Genomic DNA, 23,869 nt, shown 5'->3' on the forward strand with positions numbered 1-23,869 from the left:
AAGGCACAGTTGGCAATCTTATTTTCAGGGCTGCTGGAAGCCAGTACTTCACAGGACGCAATCCTACAACAGAGTATTCTTGTACGAGTTGTGAGCCAGTGTGGTGTGGTGGTTAGAATGTCAGACTAGGACATGGGAGACCTGATATTCAAATCCACATTCTGTATGAAGGTCACCAAATAATCTTGAGCCAGTTGCTCTCTCAGCCTAACCTACCTCACAGGGCTGAGCCAGTTTGGTGTAGTGGTTAAGAGCGGCAGGATTCTAATCTGGAGAGCCGGGTTTGATTCCCCACTCCTCCACTTGAAGCCAGCTGGGTGACCTTGGGTCAGTCGCAGCTCTCTTAGAGCTCTCTCTCAGCCCCACCCACCTCACAGGGTGATGGTTGTGAGGATAATAATAACACTGACTTTGTTAACCGCTCTGAGTGTGGCACTAATCTGCCCAGAAGAGCAGTATATAAGCACAAGGTTATTCTTGTTGTTGTGAAGATAAAATGAGAGGAATCAAGATTCCATTCACAGCCTTCTAGTTGTACATTTTGATCTACCCTCCTGGATTTTGTGAGGCAAGAATTCATGGTAGTTACTTAGGCCTGGGAGGGATGCTTTTCATGGGGTTTGGTGGGCTGGGTGTAGGCCAGTGAGTCACAATCAGGGATGTGATACATGAACCCCCGTTGGGTTGGCTCACGCTCCATTTTCACAGTTTTGAACAGAGAACTGATTTTTCAACCATCGGTTCGACAGTTGTTAATTTGTTCACAGGTGTCTGACAAGTTGTTTCACTGTAATCCTTACTAATCATGCAGTATGGTGCAATTGGCTTTTCACACATGCGCACTCTCTCACAATCCAACTGAGTCCTTGCTGCATTACAGCATCATTCAGCAGGCAATTGATTAAATAGACAATTAAATCACTCGTAAGTCATATAAATTAGTCATCGGTAAACGCTGTGTTTCAATATCCTACCCCTTTGGTGTTTGTCCTTACTAAAACTAATGGCTGCTGATCAGTTTGGTCTTTGCACATGCACAGTTTTGCAAAAACCCAATGCAAACCGGTTTGGCAGGCATTTATGGCTGCTTGGCATGAACTGAACGGACTGAGTGCTCGGCTCACATCTGACTGACACCTTTGAACATCAAACATATTCACAGCAAAACCTGCAGTGTTCCTAATCGCAATGCTGTTTTACTCTAACAGCTCTCATTTTCAACAAATCTTACCTGGCCCCACTCGTATGATTTTGCATACCATTTGGGAGGAATTATTTCTCGAGGCTTTGATTTGCAAATAAGGCTGAGGAGGCAAAAATATAAAAAATTATGAGCCGGAACCACCCTAACAAAATGCATCTCTTTATACCGAGAACTCATTTCAGCTGCCCAGATAACTCAGTGAATGAGATTCAACTGCACTGTATTCCAGCATCAATGTTTACAAGAACCACAGCAAAGAGGTCTGCAGCTTTTCTTCTTACACGTGTCAGATTTGGGCTGCATCAATGCATTGCTGTGTATTGTGCCATTTGTTGGAAGTGAAAAACGGTGAATTGTTTCTTTAGATGGAGCACACCAGTACTCCCAAAGGGGCAGTGTTGCTAACACGCTAGATAAGGTCAGTTTCCTTTGCATTCTTCCTCTTGTTCTCTCTGCAGCTGTCTCTTTGTTTACCCAGATCGCTATTCTCCTCGGTCCAATCTTCCTGAAACTTGGGGGTCTTTAATGGACATGAAGGTTTAGGTTCCCTGTAAATTTGGAGGTCTGCTTGAAAATGCACCCCCCCCCCAGATTGTTTCCCCCATAGGGGATAAAGGCCAAATACATTTGGTATGCACTAATAAAACTTAATCCAATTAGACAATCTGACTCAAATATTAGAAATACCAAATATTATGGTATTCCTGATATCTGAAACTGAATATCGGGAGAGGGTTGCTGCACACCCCTATTCTCATTTTCTTTTCTTTCAGCTAAGCTCGTTCTCTTCCTGCTTCTTTGCCTAACCACCATTACGGTGAGACGTGCTTTCTGCAACCTCTCTCATCCTCGCTCAGACAGGGCTTTCTCTTTCTTTCCTGTACTAGTACATAGGTTCCTTGACCATAACGTTCCAAAAGCAACAAGCCTCATCGAGAATTTATTGCTAAGGAAGTGCCCCCACCTTTGTTGTGGACAAACCAGCTCTGAGCCAACACTACAGCGGTGCTGAGACAACTGTGTACGATTGGACTTGGTTGCCTGCACAGAAAAACCATCACTTTAGCAATATCCAATGATGAGTAGATGGATACGGTCTTAGCCTTCTTTTCCTTGATGACTTGCAAGGGAAGGAGGGATAGGCGTCTTTTGGGAATTAAATTGCCTGACAAAGGAAACATTTAGATGGCCTACTGTACAATATGGTGCTTTTTAAAACATTTGATCCGGAAGGTTCACAATTCAGTCCTGTCAGCTGGAAGTTCTTGCCTGGCTTATTCAGCTGGACACAAGGAAAAACTATGTGCTTTTTTTGTTTTCTGGAGCTGAAAGGGGACATTACTAGATCACCTACATAAACAAATAAGCTTTCTTCACAGGAAGAAACTGATCGGGATATAGTTTCAGATCCACATTCCCTAGCAGACTTTGGCTCAGATAGGGGTGAGGAGAGAAGAGAGCAATCAGTTCAGCAATCCCCTGTAGATAAGAGGCTGCCTAGCACAAAGAGACAGATCATCGGTCCCTCTCACTCCAACAGAATCTACTCTGATGGTACTCCAAGACCTCCAGGCTGAGAAAGATCTTTGCCAACACCTGACGCTCAAGACACTTTCAAGTGGAAACTGCCAGGCCTGACTCTGCAAAAAAGATGCTCAACCACTGTGTGCCATGGAGGAGGGAAGGACTGTGCATTCTTCACTCGTGCACCTTCCCCCTCTCTAACCTTCAAGAAATGGATTCTCCACCCCCCCTCCCATGTTCAAACTTGTGCATCTGCAACTGTTGTACCTAAAATGGCCTACGTGGATGTCAAAAACTGGGGAGAAGCGGGGGGGAGGGAATCCTAGGGAGCACTAAAGACCTCCTTCACTGTGTGATTCAGCTCTTTTTGTTTTTTGCATTGTGAGGTGCCAGATGAAGGGCGAGGATAAGCTGGGGGCCAGCTGGAAAGACCCGCTGGGTTTAGACTGAGCCCTTGGCCTACCCTTGCTCTACATTGGCTCAATGGTGAAAGCAGCATCGTGGAGACCTTATCACGAGCACCCTGACCAGCCAAGCATTAAGCAGCAGGATTCAAGCTGACCCTCCAGTGCTGATGTTTGCACACTCCAGGGAATGCACACACACGTGCATCTGTTCATCTACAGATATACATCCTTGCTATTTTCAGAAAGTGCGGCAACTCGATTGCTACAGACCCCCTGCCAGTCGTCTCCCCAAGCTCTGCAAGTACAGCACGCATCTTTTTAAAATTTGTTCTGTCTAGATGTGTTTATCAAATGCATATTCTTGTTAAGCAGTGGTGACATTTGGTAAATACAATTAACTTAAACGCTGCAGAAAAAGTACGAGGCAGAATTGCCCCGAAAACATAATGATACATTATGTATTGGGTTAGTTTATTTTTCCATCACGGCTTTCAGCAAAAAATAACAAGTCTTGACTTTTGTTTTTTTACACACAGTACCTCCCATAGCATCAAACTAGGTAGCAATATTCCAGGTGCATCACTGACCAATGAATTCCTTATAAACATTGCAAATATATGTACTTGCACTTTGATTTCAGTGGGCTGAGGCTGCTGTCACTCTGCCCATGTTATGAAAATTGGGGGGGGACTCCCCCCCCCCGCCGTGCTATTCTGGAGAGGGAAAATGGCTTCTAAGGGAAGGCAGGAGCCCTGCCTCCCCCCGTGGCAGTTTTCTGAGCCTGCTTGGTTCTCTTTTACTTTTTATAATTGTTATTTATTTATAGTCTGCTTCTCTCACTGAGATCCAAGGAGGATGACACAGTGCAAGTGTAAATACAATATAATCAATAGCTAGGACATGCACTGAGCAAAGTGCAATAATGAACAACAGTTCGGACTTTTAGTGCAATAGTGTTTTGTAGCAGAAAAATTGAAAAACAGGCATAAAACCAAGCACAGAGATTAAATTTTTCTGAAACCAAGCATAACTAATTTTCATGGCGTGTTTAGCAACATGGAAACTCCCTAGAAGGCGCATGTATACATCAGCAGACAGTACCCAACAGAGTAGCATATAATCCCTGTCTCCACCAAAGCCACTTCCTGTAGCTGCTGTGTGGCTGCATAGAACGCAGACCCAACGCTTTAAAAACCCACACATCTGTTCAGCCCTTGCTTACCATGTAAACAGCACTGAGCTGAAACAAAAGTTAAAAAAAAAAGTTCTTGGTGCCCTGGATAAAACATCTTTTATAGGGTGAAAATAGTCCTAATTATAGTCACACCGCCCTCTTTAGCATTTTTCTCCAGTGACAGGCTAACACCAGCAACTGATATGCACTGGATTCTTTGCACACGCCAGCCTGGGAAACACCAGTTGTTGGGACCCATTCAAAGATATAAGAGCTGGTCGCATGGGTTGAATATGTCATTTACGGAATTGAACACGGTTATTAGGTCCTTTGGATCTGGGCCCTGCCAGTAGTGGTGCTTTCCCCCAGTGCAAAGATCCTTCCCTAGTGCAACAGTGTAGGGGTTTTAATTAGCAGAGTCGATTATTGCTCATTAGAGTAAGAGCAGACTCCAGTGTTTAGCTCTAGAAAAAATACTTTACTACATATTAAAATAAAAGGTTACATTGGTGAGTAAATAAAGAACAGCTAACTGGCTACTACGCCTTGATGGTGAGACTTAACTCTAACACTTATATTCAGAGAACTAACACATACTGTCATTACAAACTTAGAGACTGAACAAAGAACAATAAAACCTTAGTATACGTTGCTAGTTAATTGTCCCCCCATAAACTGGTTGCCCAGGAGCGAATCCCAGATCTTCTTCAATAAGCATAAAGACTCCCCTTTCTATGGCAGGAAACTTAACTTGACAGCTAAGTGAGACACTTGCTAAAATCCCAACAAACAGCCTATTCTCATGTCAAAAGAAGGCCCTTTACGCCTTAGAAGAAAGACCACCACTTGCAGAGCGGAATCTGCAGAACCCAACCTGCAGCCACTAAATCTAAAAAAGATTCAACAGACAGGAAAAGGGTTAAGAAAAAGAGAGTTTACCTTAAAAGGTTCTGACGAGCAGCATTCTGTAAATGAGTCATTCTTTCTCTACCTAAATGCAACAAGCCATTGGGGCCATCGCAGACCAATTTGTTGATGGCTTTTCTTAGGATGTTTATCTGCAAACAGAGAGGAGCCGTATTTCAGGACAGCTGAACTGACAATCAGTGAGCCAGAGCAGTGGTTAGCGTGTCCAGCGACAATTCCTGTTTGGGGCTCACTGGCTCCGCAAAGGGCTATTCTCCAGGACTTCCCCTTGCACCTGCCATTGCCCCCTGTCTCTGATGGGCTATTTGACAGGTTGTTCTTTTTTAAAAAAAAAAAAAATCAATCATGGGTATATAGTTATTGTAAAAGCCGCCTTCGCTTTTAACACCACTCATTAGCCCCATGTCCCAATACAGTCATTCACAGTTACAATTAAGGCATTTTTTACCTGTGTTATGTCATCGACATTCATCTCCACATCAAATGCAAGCTCTATGTCATGGTCTGGGAGGACTGGGATTCTGAGGGCATGGTTCCATCCCAAGCCACAAAGGACACCAGTGTATCTCTTTCTGCTCTCGTCAACCCTAAGCAAAAGGAAGAGGATTTAAAGGCCAAGTGCGTGGAAAATACTTCTGCATTAGGAAGTCCGGTCTCGCTATGCAAACCACCAGTCTCGACGGCAAACCACCTGTGAGCATCTCTTGCCTTGAAAACCCAACAGGGTCGTCGTAAGTCAGCTGTGACTTGACGGTATTTTCCACCACCATGAAAAGAGTATACCTAATGCTTAATTATAGTTTAGGGTTTTTTCCTAACCAAGGTTAAATATGGGGGTGATGAGAAGTGTTCAATTTCCACAAGTCTAATAATTTGCCTTGATAGGTTTAATATTTAATAATCATCTGAACAGAGTCTCCTGCAGATGCCACCCTGCACATGGGTGAAATCAACAGCAGCCCGTATATGGGCTTTCTCTGTGGTGGCCCCTACCGTGTAGAACAGCCTGCCTGAAGAGGTCAGGAGAGCCCCCCCCCCTCCTAGCTGTCTGCAAACAACGCAAAACCGAATTATATAAAAAGGCTTTTGTATTGTACAGAGAGGTCTCAGATGTTCTACTAATGAGTTAGGGACTACAGACTCCACCACTATGTTGCCTTATGTACTATCTGTTGCTTTAATATGTGCTCCTATGTCAGCCCTAGAATTGCTTATGTTTTGTTTCAGCATCTCCTCAACTCTGATTTGGATTCTTGCTAATGCCGTGTCTTTGTAAACTTGTGTTTATTTACCCTACAGCATTGTTTATGAAATTGTCCTTGATACTGACTGTACTAAGCTCACACTGTAATCCGCCTTGAGTCTCAATGAGAAAGGCAGACCATAAATGACATACATACATACATACATAATTCTTTCCTCTGAGCTGCAAAAGGAAACTCTACAGGCAATTTATTTGTTACACTGATTACTGGGTTACTGCTTACAGGTGAGCACATACCTAAGATCTATTGCAGGAGCAAACAGCATGCTAAGCAGAGCCGGCAGTCCAGGCACCGGAGGCATGAGAGAAGTCTCCCTCAGCAACATTGTGGACCCTGTTATCAACAAGAATGCAGCTGTTTCAGAACACATTGACTTGACAAATATAAATCTGCAACAGGAAAGAGAATGATAGCACTGACATAAATGACTGAATGTTTTACTACCGCACCGGTGGTGTGCTTAAAACCAATTAAAAATATCTACCTGTTGAGTTGATCCTTATGGATGCGGCAACCAGTATTTGCTGAAATGAATCCTCGGGGGCATCGTCAACAACCACAGAATTGACGCTCTCCTTCTCTACAAAAACAGTTCTAGGAGGGGGAAAATAAAAGAAGGTGGCAGCTTGGTGTCGTGGTTAAGAGTGGCAGGACTCTAATCTAGAGAATCGGGTTTGATTCCCCACTCCTCCGCTTGAAAGCCAGCTGGGTGGCCTTGGGTCAGTCACAGCTCTCTCAGAGCTCTCTCAGCCCCACTCACCTCACAGGGTGATTATCGGGGGGATAATAATAACACACTTTGTAAACCGCTTTGAGTGTGGTATTAAGTTGTCCCAAAGGGCAGTATATAAATTGAATGTTAATTTTTTGTTGCATTTTTTCAACAGTTAACAAACATAACAAATATAACACTTACGACGACTATAGAATGTTAAATTTTAATGTTAACTAAGGAAAATCTCAGGTGGGTCTTCTCAGAAATTCAATCCCAAACTCATGTGAGATTCACATTCTATATACTCCAGTGCTTTTCCTAACTGCTCCACAGTACAGCTGGGGTGACCTTTCATGTACCAGTTAGCTACTTTTTCAATAGGGGGGGGGGCGAACTGGCCATTAAGGCCAGTAGGGGCTGATGGCCTGCCCTCACCTGCGCAAGACATCCAGACTCTAGCTGGCCCAACACAAAGTGGGCAGGAGTCACCACAGTCTGAGCTTGCAGTCTCCTCCATTCACCTCCCCCCTTGCTTCCACGGAGTCAGTGGCCACCACCACATGCCAAGCACATGGGAGCCACCACTGCCACAAGCCAGCGCACGCCCCCCCCGCCCCGCATGAGCTGCCTGCTCCCACATAAAGGAACCGCTATAAAACTGCTTCTTCCTCTCCCCTCATTTAAAAGGATGGGTCTGGGGGAGCACGGCCCATTTCCAGGGCCGGGTCTGCCTCCCCGTCCACCCTGTCTACCAGCATGACTATTGTCAAGCACAGGAGGGTGAAGATATGATAAAGAACATTAAAATTCACTGTTGCCACGAATCCACAGTTCTCTGTGCATTCACATGGGCTGTGGGACCATCTCTCCATTTCCTGGGTTCTTAGGCAGAGTGGGATGGAGGCTGAGCATTTTCCTTTGTGCAAGCCTGCTGGCTGGGTGCAATCCTGTGGTGATACAACTTTCTCAAACCAGAAATCTCATAGTCTTCCTGCTCATGCCTGTAACAGGAAGTTGTTGGAAAAGGCAAATCAGCATGCCTTGAATGTTGGGGTATGCTGCATGTCTCTCTGTATGTGTGCGTGTTATTTTCCTGATGAGCAAGTTGCTTCTCTTAGTCTAGGGTGGGAACACTTCCTGACTCCTCCTCTTTTCCTTTAGAAACCCATAGGGAAGCAAGACCCCCGCCCCGCTCTCAGATCAATGAGGCTTCACTGCATGCATGAAACAGGTGCAGTCCTTGGGTTTGCTACCTCACAGCAAGTAAAAGAACTGTTAAGATACAGGGCAGATTATCTGTGACGGAATGTGGCTACCTTCTGATGCTCAGACTGTGAAAGCGGATTTCCTGAATAGGCAGACGCTGCACAGAAGAACAGTTTTAGGTGGGAGGCCATGTGGGAGGTCTACAGTAGCTTAACAAGATTCGAGTCCAGTGACACCATAGAAGACCGACAAAATTTCCAGGGTGTAAGCTTTCCAGAACGAGAGCTCCTTTTTTGAGACACCCCAGCACAGGAGAGTAGCACTTACTTACTTCTTTTACACCCTGCCCTTCTCCCCAGTGTGGACACCAAACTGCCTTACATCGTTCCCCTCTCCTCCAATTTATCATCACAAGGACCCCGCGAGGTAGGTTAGGCGGAGTGTGTAGGACTAGCCCTAGGTCATCCAACAAGCTTCCACAGCAAACTAGGGATTAAGTTGGATCTGCCAGATCCTTGTCTGACACACTAACCACTACACCACACTTCCCTGCTTTGAGGAGGAAGCGCCCAAGAGTTTCCTTCACAGAGGGACAGAACCAGCAAAGACATATTCCTCACAAAGTGAGAACTGAGAGTCCCAAATCAAGAGCCAGAGGAGTTAGCCGTGTTAGTCTATAGTTGCAAAATAGTGAAGAGTCCAATGGCACCTTTAAGACTACTACTGGAGTCTTTACTACTCTGAATGAAGAATGCTCCCATCTTATGGTTTTAAAGTAGTTACCCCCACATGATCGGCGTTGCTACACTTCATTCCCTGGGGCCACCCAAAGTGGTATCATCCATCTAACCAGTCTCCAGCCGGTACTGCACCATGGAAATTCACTTGTCACTTTTGACAAAGGCACACAAACCACAGGCACACCCATCAATTTTGGTGCAGAAACCTGACTGATGCACATTCCTTTGTGTGCAGGGATTGGGAACTCCTGCTGAAAGCAAAAGAAAAGCTCTTGCTGACCAAAGAAATTCCAGCGATGCCATGCAACAACCCTCCCCCCCACAATATCCAGAAGTAATTCCTGGCTTAACGGAGCCAAAATTTCTCTGCTATGGGTGGAAGTCTTCCGGCAGCACCTTAAAGGGCCAGAGATGGCCATTCCCTGCAGTGTAACAGGAAACATCCAAGATTTCCCAGAAAGGCACTGTAATGATTCCAAGTAAATGTGTGCATGTGTCTTTAAATGCTTGGTTTGAGCTAGGTCAAGAGTGGGGATGAGAGAGAGGGAAGAGTGAGTGATGTGATTGGTTGATGACTGAGAGTGTGGGCGGAGTGAATGCAGTTGAGACTGACAGTGCAGAGAGAAAAGGGGGAGTCAGAAGAAAGCAGGCTAGCTGTGTGCTGCCTGAGTATACTGAAGTATTTATGAGAGAAATATAACCTGTGTGGAACCTGAACTGAGCATGTTTGTGAAAGGACACTCAGTCAGGGAAAGGGAGGCCAGCTGTGGGCTGCCTGAGCAGGTTTCATATTTCTGTGAATGAGAGTCAGAGAAAGAGAGGCCAGCTGTGTGCTGCCTATATTTCAAGTATTTGTGAGAGAACTATTGAGTCTAGTGAAGGAGGCTAACTGTGTGTGAAGCCTTAGAAGAGATTGGTGTGAATGAGTTTATAGGAAGTAACATTAAGAACTAAGAACTACTTTTATGAAACCAATACGCTTCTTGAAAAATAAACATGTATTTTGTTTTATTATATCCCAGCGTAGCTGTCATTGCTATATCCCATTCATATCCTCAGGGCCACATAGAACCATGAAGGAGCCTGACGCTTAAACACGTTACCAAAGGGGAAATTTGAATAAAATATTTTGGAATAATATATTCCTGGTGGCAGCTAACTACCCAGAGGGTGTGAAGGGAAAGATTAAAGCAAAATCCACCCTAAAGAAAGTGAAGATCATAACAGGCATGCTAATACACCATCCTACCTGAACTGGGAGATCCTGGTCATACTGCTGAATTTCATATTGTAGGGGTTGTATGGACCAAGCAGCAACGCCTTTAGAAAGGAGAGCGCAAAAAGTCACAAATCAACCAACATATTAATGTGTCCTAGTAATACTTTTAGTGGCAAAGTGTGTGGGGGTCCATATGTGAAAAGGCTGGGAGGCGTCAGGGAAGGAGAAGGTTTCTACTGACTCCTTATCCTGCAGGAAAATGTTTTTTTTTTTTAAAAATTCTGCCCTTCCTTACGTCCTTTAAACTGGATCCAGTCATGGGTGGCCCGTGACAACGCCCTTAATGCCATGAGGAAATATCCTCAGCAGCAGAATTCCCAGACACAATGAAAGACAAGGGAGGAGGGGCTCACTTCCTGTACCAATAGAAAAGAGCAAGACTCCAGTAGCACCTATAAGACTAACAGAATTTGTGGTAAAATATGAGCGTTTGTGAGTCACAGCTCGCTTCTTCAGGTACCATCTTGATCTATCTTCCTGCACCAAGACATGGAGCTGCCACTCCTACCCTCAACTAAACATTACATGTGACTGAAGTTGGAGGATCGCACACCCTGACTTGTGGCACGTGTGACATCCAGGAAACATTATTCCCAAGCACCGTGGGGCCGGTTTCTGGCCATGAGTGAAGGGGAGGAGGAGCCTTCCCTCCCATGCCCTTTTTTTTAGGTTGAAATGTTTGGCTCAACGAAACAACACAGGGGGGAAGCCCAAAGCCCCCCCCTTCCCCCATGCCACACTGGCAGAAACCAGCCCTGCAGTGCTTGGAGATGTTAGTTCCCAGATGTTATGTGGACCAGGAGTCAGGTCGGGTCACCTCCGGGTGAAAGAGGGTTGGCTGAGGCTTCCTTTCCACCTGCGCTTGATTCAGAAGAGAGGGAAGGACTTCCTTTTGCCCCTAAAGAGAGAGGAATCCGCACCCCCCCCACAACCCCGCCATACAGACTGATAGTTCATTCCCTCAGGAAGTTGGCACTTAATATTTAAACACCAAAGCAGCAAACTCCTAGCACTGCCTACTTCTTGTAACACTGAAGGCGTGCTCTGCCTTCAGCTTGGCAGGTCACAACAAGTAGCCCTGGTGTAACATACGATCGAGGGCAGGTAAATGGAAGCGCTTCTTCACACGAGTAATTGAATGGTGGGACTCACCGCTACTGGATGTAGTGATGGCCAACAGGCCTAGCTGACTTTAAAAGGGGACTAGAAAGATTCGTGGAGAAGAAGCCCACCCATGGCGACTAGCCCGTGGCGACTAAAGAGAATCTCTGCATCCAGAAACAGTAAAGCCCTGAATGCTTATGCTAGGTGGCAACACTGGGGAAAAGTCTTGCCCTCCATTCCCTGCCACTGGCCCTCCGGAGTAACTGCATCGGCCCTCAGCGTGAAACAGGGTGCTGGACTAAATGAACCACTGGTCTGCTCCAGCAAAGCACTTCTTATGTTGATGTGTGTGCACGCACACATTTCATTTTCACTGACCCTTGCATGAATCTAATATGCAAACTCTTGTCTAAGCAAGCTCACGTAGTATTAAGCTGTGGGATCTTGTGCACTTTCCCAAGAACATCAGAAAATCCAAAAGGCGTACGTTTGCTTGCATGAACACTGTCTCCCCACTAATAAAACTGGCTGTTCTGTTAAAGACCACGTGAGCACAGTGCAGTTCACCCAGCTGTCATTTCTGTTCACACATTTCTTTAAAAAAAAAAAAAGGGGGGGGGGTTGACGTTTCAACAAGGCTGGGAAGTTGCCAAGATTCAATGCTGGTCCTATTAATAGATACGGATGGAAGCACAGCTTACATCCTGCAATACCAACCGTGGCACATAATTCTGAAAATGAACAAGAAAAAAATGTCATTACCTTCTCAACTCACCTTGCAGTTGGGCATGCCAAGCCTACTGGTGGCATTGCTATCCAATAGCGCTTTGATCAGACGATCCTCTTCTTGTGCTCTCGAGTTCGTCTCGCCGGTGGCAACGCTCCTCCCCGTCTTCCCATCTGGCTTCGCAAACAACTGCTTGAGAGTTTCACTGCTTAGCTAGAAACGTTGAGTTGATTAACATATGGCAAGAGAAAGAATACTGAAGGTGTTATTAGAAGTTTGTCCCTTTTGCAGCGGGATTCAGGGCATCCTCGCGCTGGTTGCTCTGAAGAGGGGGCTGAAACTTTCTCTCCCCAACTCGCCTTCCACTGGGAAGAGATCCACCACCACCCCCTCCCCAGTTCTGGTCCAAGGGCAGTCGAACAAAAAATGACTTCCTGTATATGTCTTGAGCAAGGTTACAGAAAGCATTTTTATTGAGATTTCTTTTCATCCTTGCTTGGTACCTGCGCAATGGAATATTGTGTATGCTTTTTTCTTTTTTAAAGCAAACTCTTTTATATTTGGGATTCTGCTCTCTGAGTTCAGTTCAGTTCAGTTATGTTTACCAAAGAGAAGTAAGAGGAGGGCAGTCCTAGACCCTCATCCCTGTAGCGTGCAGTAGCTGGAGAGTGCAAAGCAGGAGATGCAATAAAGAGGCAAAGCCTTAAAGTGGCAGCGCACTGGAAGAGCGCTGATGTTCTCATCCCTCAGTGATTAGATCAGGGTCCCCAACATGGTGCCTCCTGGCGCCCGTCAAGCATTCTGATATTCTGAGCAGGGTTTTTTTGAGTTTTCCTGGCATAATGCAGACAGTGGCTTTATGTAAAGCACTTTATCTGGGACCCCAATGTTCTTTGGTGAGTCAGGTCCAGGTTCCACAGACCTAACTTGTTTCCCCCTGAGCAGCTGTGGGGAATGTCATTTTTAAAGCTTACAGGAGCCCAACTGTGGAAGTGGAGAGGAAGGGTTTCTACCTCCCCAGACTCACCATTTTCCTGAACTAAAATGGTCCTGGTGGGGAGTTATTTGCATTAACTCTGAATCCGCATGTAGAATATTCTGTGCACATGCAGCTCCAATTATGCAAATAACTCCCCCTCCGGGGCATTTTGGCTTGGGGAAAATGGTGCAGCGGGGAGGCAGAAGCCCCTCCTCCTCTAGTGCCACAGTTGTGAGCTGAACTGGTCTCCTGCCAATTTTTAAAATAATGTTCAGCAAGCAGAGTATGGGGAACCTACACCCAAGTCACCAATAAAGGCATTGTATAGCTTTACCCTATGAAACACAGCCCGCCTGCCCTTCTTGGCTTTGCTCTTCCCTTCTCCTGGTTCCACATCTTAAAATAAATAAATAAATTAAAATTTTAAAAAATCCATCCCTAGTTGTAGCAGAAATTAAAAAGTGTAAGGCGTACTTTTGATTCATAGGAGTCTTCTGACAACTCGGCGTAGCATTCTTGAATAAGTACGTCTCGAATATTCACAACATCCATAATCCCAGAGTGCCGGAATACATCCACGTGCAAGATGCTGTGCACAATCGAAAAGACCTTCACCATCAGCGCACAGCCGCTGACCAACGAAGCAAACCTTTGGCTCGCTGCGTAGCTCCACTGCTCTCCACATACAAGAGACTGGGAAGAGGGCCGCATTCTGCGCACCTTGAATTCCAGAGCCTAAGACACACAAAAAGTCAAAATAAAGCATTTCTTAATTATGGTTTTTCCTGAAAAAATGAAAAAAAAAAGAGTTCAACCCAAAAGATTAAAGGGTTTGGTTTTTTATCTTCTTTTTATAGAACAGTTCATGGATTCGTCAATGTTTAAAATTTATTTCATAAAACAAGCGGCTTTTTAATGAAGGTCCAAAAGGTAACAACTTAAAAAAAAAAAGATGAGGTAGAAAAAACAGCAACACAGAGCAAACAGAACACAATTCATCTGAAAAATAAAGCCAAGGGAAGTAGCAGCTCCACAAGGAAGGGAGAAAAACTAAGGGTCAAGTGAAACGTGCAGAGATGTCAGACCCAACTCAGGTTTCCAGAGCCATACAGCAGTTAAAAAGGAAATGGCTGTTAAAAAATAAAGGAGAGCCCAAACAACCTCAGAATGTCTCCGTGGCAGAGGGAGGAGCTCCTCCCTCCCTCCCTCCTCAAGTCATTTCCCCATGTCATAATAGCTCGAGGGGGTCCCTTCCCTTTTTTTACTGCTCTGTGTGCACAAAATACTCCATGTGGAACAGGGAAAAACAGGGGGAAAACCCTCCCCTCGTGCCATTTTGACATGGGGAAAGGCTTGAGGGGGGAGGAAGAAGCTCCTCCTCCTGCAGAGGCATTCTGAGACCATTTGGGCTCTCCTTTATTGTTTAACAATTATTTCCCAAAGCTGCCATGTAGCGGCAAGGGTTGGGTCTGGGGAACGCAGACTCAACTCTTTAGAAACCTTGCTCTTTTGACCCCTAAGTTCCTGAAAAGCCAGCTGAAACAGTAAGGTCTTTACTCTTCTTACAAAACTTCCGTGAACACAAAGCTAACCCAGTTTATCCAGGAAAGGAATCACAGAGCAAACGACAAAAAAATGGCCTGCTGCATGTTACAGCTGAGAACGACTTCCCATGAATTGGAAGCCGGTCCTCTCCAGATGATCTTAAACATCAGGGAAGGAAGTACAAGAGAGGAAAAATGCTACCTGGAAAGGAAGCTTTCGAAGGTGATCCGGAATCTCTCGCAGGTGGTCCAATGCCACTTTGGATCTATTGCCATAGTCTACGTAGAAAACCTAGGCAACAAGGCAACCGCAGATTGGAGACTGACAATTCTTTCAAGCAGAAAAGGAAATGGGCAGAAGGCACATGTAAGAGAACAACCTTACACTTATAAGCTCGCTAAACCTTCGAACACCAGCACTAGCAGGCAACATCAGGTGAAGGCCTCTAGGCTGTTTCCTGGCTCTCGGGGGCAACTGACTGGCCAATGCATGAAAGGCCTAGAAGGATCACTGGCCTGATCCCTTAGAGCTTTTCTAATGTTCTTACACTGTACGACAGCTAATGATTAAAAACTGAATAAATGCATATTCTTCTTGTATTTATCCCCATCTCTATCACCCTTCCCTATCTTTGGTTTCACCTTAGTTTAGACTTTTATGCACCTCCAGGGAGGAATATGTATTCTGTAAAATGCCATGTCTATTGCTGGCAATAATAATAAATCACAAATGGCTGCCATGTTGAAGGTGTCTGAAACTGCATGTATACTGGGGAGATCGAATAGTGGCTACCTGACGAGAGATATTTGTGTGTTGTGGCTGGCAAAGTACAATGCATGGGAAGCTTTCTCCAGATTAAAGCAATGCATGAGCAGGAATCGTTTCCATCCCACTTTCAAGAAGGTGACAAGCAGCCAATCCACATGGCCAGCTGCTGCCTCCCCCCACCCCTGCCAATAGTTGACATATTAGCATAGCTGCCCCAGGAAGTAGGAACATCTTTTCAAGTATCCCACAGCCAGACTTACTGGTCGATGAAATACCTATCTAATTGGGAAGGAAAAAGTAACAACATTCTGAAAGCCTCTCTTCAAAAAGGAGGGGCCATGAGTCACTTAGGCAATTGTCCATTTTTGTCTTGCTTCTTGCTCTCCTAACAAAGCTGTGTCATGCTCTTCTGGGTTCATACATTGCATATTTTCTTTACTGTCGCAGTACTTTGGAAGGTGTTTTACTGCAAAAGTTTTTCCTTGTTAAAACAGTCCCTGACAGGTGTTTTTGGCGGGGGGGGGGGGGGTATTGTTTAAATGCTACTAATTGCTGAGGTAACAAGAGGATTCAGAAGGAAGGCACTCTGAAGGAGCCACCACTGAGGTACGTGGGCTACCACAGTACCACCCCTCAAGCAAGGAATGTCAGCGCCAAGGCTGACTGTTCCCCGCTGGTAGCAGGGGATCTTCTGCCACCAGTGGGCACTTCCTGCTGCCACAAAGTTGCCCCCCCGGGGGGGGGGGGAGTCAGAAAATGGGAGGCAAATGTCAGCAATAAACCTATATGCTGACATCAATCTCTGAGCACTTGGAAGTGATGTCAGCATGTTGCTGGGGGAGGACGTTTGGGGAAGACCACAGGATGCTTTGGTTAAACCAGAGTTTTGCTCAAAGCGTTCATAGCCATGCACTGAGGTCATTTCTGAATGCATCGGGAGTGATGTCAGTGCATCATCAGCAACATAATGATGTCATTGGCAAGCCCTCCCCGACACAGTAAGTACTATACCCACCCCCACCAGTTGCCAGGGGAACCTGACCTCACCAGAACCCAATTAGGATCAGAACCGTGGCACACATGGAGAAGGGGCTTCAGTTCTCCCCTTCTACTGTTTTCCATCCTGAAAGAGACTTAGAAGTGTGTTACTGGGAAAACACACATGTATCCTAGGAAGCATGTGAGTTTTCCCAAACAACACTCCCTGGGCCTGTTTCAAGTTAGGAAAATGGCCTGGGAGATTGGGGGTGGGGTGGGGGTGGAATGAAGACTCTTTGCCATTTGAGCTGTGGTCAGGACTGTAATCAGGCACGGCACAAGGCGGAATTTAGAAGATCTTGCAACTTATGTGTTTGTGTTACATCTGAAACAGGTTAGGGACCCTAGACACAAGCGGTCTACTCTGTAGTGGAAGGGGCATTCTTTAGAAGCAAGAAATTCCATTCAAATTACCATTCCAGGGTAATCATGGAATCCACTTATGAACAAGCAGTATGTCATAGTGGTGGACTTACAGATCCTTTCCTTCTTTTTAAGTTTATGATTTGATAGTTCATGAGTTGCATTGGTTATATTTTAAGAACAAAGATCCCTCAAGCGTTAGGAAGGAGAAGGGTACCTCAACACTCTCTCCAGACACATACAGGACTTGGGCTCTGTAGTATCTTTCATTTTCCCAATCTGTAAACGGTGCCATACAAACCAAGTCTGGATAGGGACGGATTGACAGAGGTTTTAGGTCTAGCTGGTTGATCTCCGCAGACAGATTTTTTAGTAAAGTCATATTTTTTTCATCAATTCTGTAACCCCAGAAGTGTCCCACCTCGACCACCTGAAAGAAAAGTAAATACTTCGTAACAACACAATTCCGCCACCACCACCACCTAATTTACTTTTAATTGTCAGAAGAGCCTCCTCACATCCCTGAAGCCCAAATCTCCCATCTTTGGAATCCTCCAGTGCCACTAGGCTGATGTGATATCGTTTTCAGTTCAAAAACATCCCTACCTCTGTGACGTTGATGGATAAATCAAGGCTTGTGATGGTTTGTGATTTTTCTAAAGCACTGCAAAACTTTTGCGCGGGAGCCACTTTGTGTTTCTGAAAGTCCACGTTCACGCTAGTAAAGGAGCAACAAGCACAGCAACAGAACACACAAAATACCAATGGTGAGCCAATAACATGGGAGCTTTTTCCCAATTAAGCATTCCAGCATGCTGCTGGAAAATACAAACACTTTCATTTGAGAACAACTGAAAAATATTTATTAATCTTCGGAACAACTGTGAAGTAATTTAAAGTAGAATATTCTGTTCTACCTTGCTATGTGAACCTCAGGGTTTTTTAGGGAACTAATATGTTTATTTGGAGAGCCAGCATGGTGTGCAGTCATTAAAATGTTGGACTAGGACAGCGATGGCGAACCTTTTTGAGCCCGAGTGCCCAAACTGCAACACAAAACCAACTTATTTATTTCAAAGTGCCAGCACTGCAATTAAACCTGAATACTGAGGTTTTAGTTAAGAAAAAACAACTCATACAGTTGTCCCAACTAATTAACATCTCTCTCTCTCTCTCTCTCTCTCTCTCTCACTCACTCAGGAGCCACGAATGAAAGTAAAGCAAGTTAAATCAAAGCAGTTTGCCCTTCTTTAGACCAGCAGCCCTGCTTGCAAGCACTCTCTCTCTCTCAAGAGCCACGACTGAAAATAAAGCAAGTTAAATCAAAGCAGCTTACTCTCCTTTAGAAAGCCAGCCCCAGCAGCCTGGCTGCTGCCTTCGCTTCCTGCTGCTAAAGAGATGGGCAGCAGGGAGGCAGCCTCGAGGAAAAGGAATCATGTGGGCAGGGCAAAAACTCATGTGATCTCTGCTCAGAACGCCATTCCAGTTCCAAATGAGCCCTGGAACTAGCGATCCAGCGACTTGGCTCGCGTGCCCACAGAGAGGGCTCTGCATGCCAGCTGTGGCATGCGTGCCATAGGTTTGCCATCGCTGGACTAGGACCTAGGAAATCTAGGTTTGAATCCTCTTTTGGCCACAAAAGCTTTCTAGGGTGATCTAAAGCCAGTCACTCTGTCTCTCAGCCTAACCTACCTTATAGGGTTGCTGCTCTGAGGATAAAATGAAGTTAGAGATAACAATGTTGTAAGCTGTTTTTAGGTGCTCACTGGGAAGAAAAGTGGGGCATAAATATCTAAAAATACCTTTTTTTTTAACCTGCCACTTGAATAATCTTTTCATAAAAACATTGGCAAGTTTACATGGATTTGCTCTCATGGATTTGTACAACATTGCTCTCATTTTGTGAATCCACTTTGGTTACTTATAAATTTAATTTCAAATATATACTTTAAGAGCAAACAGAGCATATATACTTGGGGATGCCAAGAGTTTCCCTTGTTCCAGGTATCCACATCACTCTCTTTCTCTTAGCATTCACACCTGGACAGTTTCTGTCTCGATCTAAGCTTCCTCTTCTGCTAAAACACAGCATCGATGATTTTCAATGGGCCCTTACTAGCAGAAGAGGAAGTGTGCTCCACAGCTGAGACTATCTAGCATGCGTGGAACTCATTTACGGGATCCCACCCTTGCGTCCACTTGAGCTGTAATTGAAACCATGAATACTTAAAAAAAAATCTTGAGCCTTTTGAAATTCTATGCAAAGGAAATTCAGTGCTGACTGTGGAATTCAGCAACTGGAGAACCTTCACTTTCATTTTTTTCTAAATTAAAGTGACTAGTCCCTATGACTATGACAGCCTCAAAGGGCATGGACAATAAAATCTACAAAGCCACATGGGTGGACTGAAAGGATTTCCAGTGGGCAAGGCTCCGTCATGACGCTTAGCTCCACAAAGACTGCAGAAATAAATTATGCAAACTAAGGAACTTTATCCACATTGGGTTCATTTGCAATACTGGTTGCAAAATTCATTCTTTTCTTGGGAGCACACACGCATCTGTGAACATGAACGTTTCCAAAGTCTCTCAACTGAAACACAAAATATTCCTTGTTATTTACAGAACTTAACACATCTACACAATACCATACCGTGTATTTCTTACTATTACACTTGATCCTGTGTCCATTTTCTCCTCAATCTCTTCCGACAAATGTACATTAAGTTCAAATTGAGTCCGCAGTTGTGACATCTTAAGGGCCATGTACACAGCTGGAAGCGTTTTAAAGCGTTCCATTGGATTCCGGGAAAATTCTACAAAAGCTCTATTTTTAAAAAGGGAGGGGGTTAGACCTGAGAAAACATTGTGACAGTCCTTACAAAGTTTCAAAAAACAAGTATAATCCCAAGATAAAAATAAACTCAGCAAAATGCCAGGACTGTTCTGTTCAGGACCTTTTCTTACTTTTGTACTGGATCTAAAGTACAACTTACAAACAAAGAATAGCTTATAACTAGGGGTGTGCACCTGAAAAATATTCGGGTTTCCCGAAGCTTTCCAAATCGGGCCCGATTCGGGTATTTTACCCGAATCGGATACCTGAAGCTCACATCTCTACTTATAAATATCTACTTACTTAGAAATGTCTTCCCATATTTATTAATATACTTTCAAGTACCCCACAGAGAACCGACGGTGGTTTTAAATTTAAATTGTTCATTTTACTTTATTTTACTTATGTCATTTATACTCTTTCTATACATCTTTCTCACTGAGACTCAAGGCGGATTACACAGTGTGAGATTAGTACAGTCAGTATCAAGGACAGTATCCAAACAGGGTCAAGGACATTTCCATAAACAATGCCACAGGGTAAATAAATACAAGTTTACAAAGACATAGCATTAGCAAGAATCCAATACAAAGTTGAGGAAATGCTAAAACAGAACATAATCAATTCTAAGACTGACATTAGACAACATGAAGCACAGGTAGTACATAGGAATAAATATTTAAAGCAACAGATAATATGTAAGGTAAGAGAGTGGTGAAGTTTATGGTCCCTAACTCATTAGCAGAGCATCTGAGATCCTATCCCTACAATACAGACCTCCTATCTGAGTAAAAAGCCTTTTTGAATAATTCGGTTTTGCATTATTTGCAGAAAGCTAGGAGAGTGGGGGCTCTGCTGACCTCCTCAGGCACGCAGCTCTACAGGTTAGAGGCCACCACAGAGAAAGCCCATGTACGGGCTGCGGTTGATTTCAGCCATGTGCAGGCTGGCACCTGCAGGAGACCCTATTCAGATGAGTGACGTTGCTGTGGAGGAACATAGGGAGGAGGCGGTCTCACAGGTATGCTGGACCAAGGGTGTGAAGAGTTTTGCATGTAATAACCAATACCTTGAACTGAGCACGGTAACTGATAGGTAGCCAATGGAGTGACTGCAGGATGGGAGTGATTTTCGTGCTCCTGCTCATTCCTGTTAACAGTCAAGCTGTGGCATTTTGTACCAATTGGAGTCTCCTATGGTTGTTGTGGGTTTTCCGGGCTGTATTGCCGTGGTCTTGGCATTGTAGTTCCTGACGTTTCGCCAGCAGCTGTGGCTGGCATCTTCAGAGGTGTAGCACCAAAAGACAGAGATCTCTCAGTGAGAGATCTCTGTCTTTTGGTGCTACACCTCTGAAGATGCCAGCCACAGCTGCTGGCGAAACGTCAGGAACTACAATGCCAAGACCACGGCAATACAGCCCGGAAAACCCACAACAACCATCATTCTCCGGCCGTGAAAGCCTTCGACAATACATTGGAGTCTCCTAGTTAACTTAGATGGGAGACCTATGTATAGTACATTACAATAGTCAAGCCTTGATGGATAGCATGGATCCAGGTAGCATGTTGTAAATTTTTTAATGTTCATCACCCTGGGCACCCTGTCTAGAAAGGCAGCATACAAATATTTTAAATAAATAAATAAATTTCTTTAATTTATCTCATTAGAAAACCACCCAGAAGCATCAATATTCTAAAACTTCTAAATGTTATTGTAGAAGCCAACACTCCAAAACCAGCAAACTACCAAATCTGAACACCATGAATTCATGTATAGTCACCTCAGAAAACTATAAAAGTCACTTACTTGGATCCATCGTAGGAAATGGATTTTACCTGGCCACACTGTCTAAACAGCGATTGCAGCTGTTTATAGTAGAGGAATCCATATGAGGGAATGCTCTTTAACTGTTTAAAATAAAGAGAGGGGGCTACAGATAGGCAGAGCTTTGGCATTTCAAAGGACATGAATCTCTGAGCATCACTGTACATGCATTCTTACGTCGTCACTATTTAATTAATCAATTAAACTGACAATGGTGAGTGGCAATAAAAGATTTGGTGGGTTATGTAAAATTCAACTTTCTCCTTCCGTGCATGGGAAGCTTCAACTCCCGAGTCCACTAGCACCCAAGTCTGATTTAGATTTACAAAGACCATGTGCCTGCCCAACTTTCATCAGATGCATTCTGGGTTCCTGCTGGGAACTTAATTCCCACACATTATAGTCTCAATCCCAAATCAGGCTCCCAAGCACATGAGAATGGAATTCTCAGCACCGAACTCCGGACACACAATGTGTGAGCAGTAGAGATGGGCACAAAACGGAACATGAACCAAAAAGAACCATGAACCAGCCCGGTTCATGGTTCCCAAACCAGTGGTTCGTGGAAGCTCGTTTCCACGAACTTCCAAACTGGACTGCTGGTTCGTTTTAAATGCCCCTTTCCATGCCACTGCAAAGCAGCTCGGAAAGGGGCATTTAAACCTGCAAATCAGCTGCCTGTCAGGGAGATCTCCGACAAGTAGCTGATCATTTAAACAGCAGCTCGGCCAGGAGTTCCCAGCCGGCCAGCCAAGCCCCACCCTCAGTTTAAATGGCCCTTTAAACGCAGCTCAGAGCAGCGGGGAAATGGCCATTTAAACTGTGGGTGGGGCTTGGCCGGCCGGCTGGGAACTCCTGGCTGAGCAGCCAAGCCCTGCTGTTTCAATGATCAGCTGCTTGCCGGGGATCTCCCTGACAAGCAGCTAATCGGTGGGTGTAAATGCCCCTTTCCGTGCCACTGCAAAGCGACATGGAAAGGGGCATTTAAACCCCATGAACTAGAAAAGCACGAATCGGTTCGAACTTGCGCCAGTTCATGGAAGTTCGCGATTCGTGAAAATGCACAAACCACGAACCACATGGTTCTTTTTTTTGCGGTTCATGCCCACCTCTAGTGAGCAGTCCCCAAGCCTTCTGTCCCGAGTTCCCGTTTCTTATGTCCTTGGACTAAGTGCAAGACTTCTCCCTTTTGCCTTCTTGCAACTTCCCAGCTCCTTGTGAGGCACTGAGGGAGTGTATTGCAAACTGGTGATTCTATCAAGCAGACCTGATGGCATTACCACGTGCATCACTAACCATCTACAGCCTCTGCAAGCCTGGCATTTGGTTTCTTAGGCACCATCTTGGCTGCAATTCTAACTCTGCCTATAAAACTCAGGGACAAATGACATCTTGCGTTTTCTGACATGCAGCATCTGAATTCCCCTTGCTGGAGGAAGGCATGCCTGGACCTCGCAGTGGGGGGGTGGGGCACTATATTTCTCCTTGCACTAGAACAGATTGTCCTATTCTTAGTGTATAGGATGCCTCTCTGCCTAAGCTGGAAGCTTCTTTCTGACTCCTCCTCCTTCTCTTCCTGTGCCTATGTTATCTTTCTTCTCTTGGTCTTGCAAGTAGAAAGACATCTCCACAGCCACACTACCACATTTATGCACATCGGCAGCCGGATTAGCTGGCCACTTGTGATAGGGAAAACTATTCTTTCAGTTAGGCTGCTGTCTCCTTTCTACTACAAAATGGATGCATCTGTGAATCTACCTCAATAAAAGTTTTACTTCTTTTTTAAAAATATACTTGCTGGAAGTGCATTTTCTGCATGTGATTCTGTGCTTTCCCCACTGTGCAACTTTGCTATAATAACTAAATAAATATACCCAACGCCCCTGACCCAACCCTGAGACAGCTGAGTTTCTTCTTCACACCTGAGGCCCATTTCCCACATGTATGGAGGAAATGGCATGAGGGGGAAGGCTGAAACCCCTTCCCCCAAACACTATGGTCCAGTGGGGGCCCCACAGCTGGGCAAATATGCCCCCCTGCAGGCATTTTGGATTGAGTAATCAGCATGGGAGGGAAGGCTGAAGCCCCTCTTCCTCCCACGTCATTCTCTTGAGCTGAACCAGGCATTGGCACACTTAGGAATGCTAGTTCCTCAACCTCACCACTGTCTGCAAAAAATGTTGGCAGTGAAGGACTTTGCACTGTCTCTTAGCCTTAGACTTCAGAGGGGACGGAACTACAGAG

General features: G+C 44.9%; 1 protein-coding gene across 1 annotated transcript in view; it reads right to left on the bottom strand.

The window, feature by feature from the left end:
- TDRD9 (tudor domain containing 9) overlaps nucleotides 1-23,869 on the bottom strand; it is a 68,681-nt gene that overhangs the window by 1,426 nt on the left and 43,386 nt on the right. The window contains exons 17-29 of the mRNA XM_054972137.1: nucleotides 21,608-21,708; nucleotides 19,619-19,792; nucleotides 17,572-17,683; nucleotides 17,183-17,395; nucleotides 14,998-15,087; nucleotides 13,726-13,986; nucleotides 12,321-12,485; nucleotides 10,412-10,482; nucleotides 6,986-7,095; nucleotides 6,738-6,834; nucleotides 5,685-5,823; nucleotides 5,249-5,367; nucleotides 1,232-1,304 (exon numbers count right to left, since the gene is read on the bottom strand). Of these exons, the coding sequence (XP_054828112.1) occupies nucleotides 1,232-1,304; nucleotides 5,249-5,367; nucleotides 5,685-5,823; nucleotides 6,738-6,834; nucleotides 6,986-7,095; nucleotides 10,412-10,482; nucleotides 12,321-12,485; nucleotides 13,726-13,986; nucleotides 14,998-15,087; nucleotides 17,183-17,395; nucleotides 17,572-17,683; nucleotides 19,619-19,792; nucleotides 21,608-21,708 (1,725 nt within the window). The remainder of the gene's footprint in view (nucleotides 1-1,231; nucleotides 1,305-5,248; nucleotides 5,368-5,684; nucleotides 5,824-6,737; nucleotides 6,835-6,985; nucleotides 7,096-10,411; nucleotides 10,483-12,320; nucleotides 12,486-13,725; nucleotides 13,987-14,997; nucleotides 15,088-17,182; nucleotides 17,396-17,571; nucleotides 17,684-19,618; nucleotides 19,793-21,607; nucleotides 21,709-23,869) is intronic.

Source organism: Eublepharis macularius, chromosome 2 (assembly GCF_028583425.1).
Source record: "Eublepharis macularius isolate TG4126 chromosome 2, MPM_Emac_v1.0, whole genome shotgun sequence".
Lineage (NCBI taxonomy): Eukaryota > Metazoa > Chordata > Lepidosauria > Squamata > Eublepharidae > Eublepharis > Eublepharis macularius.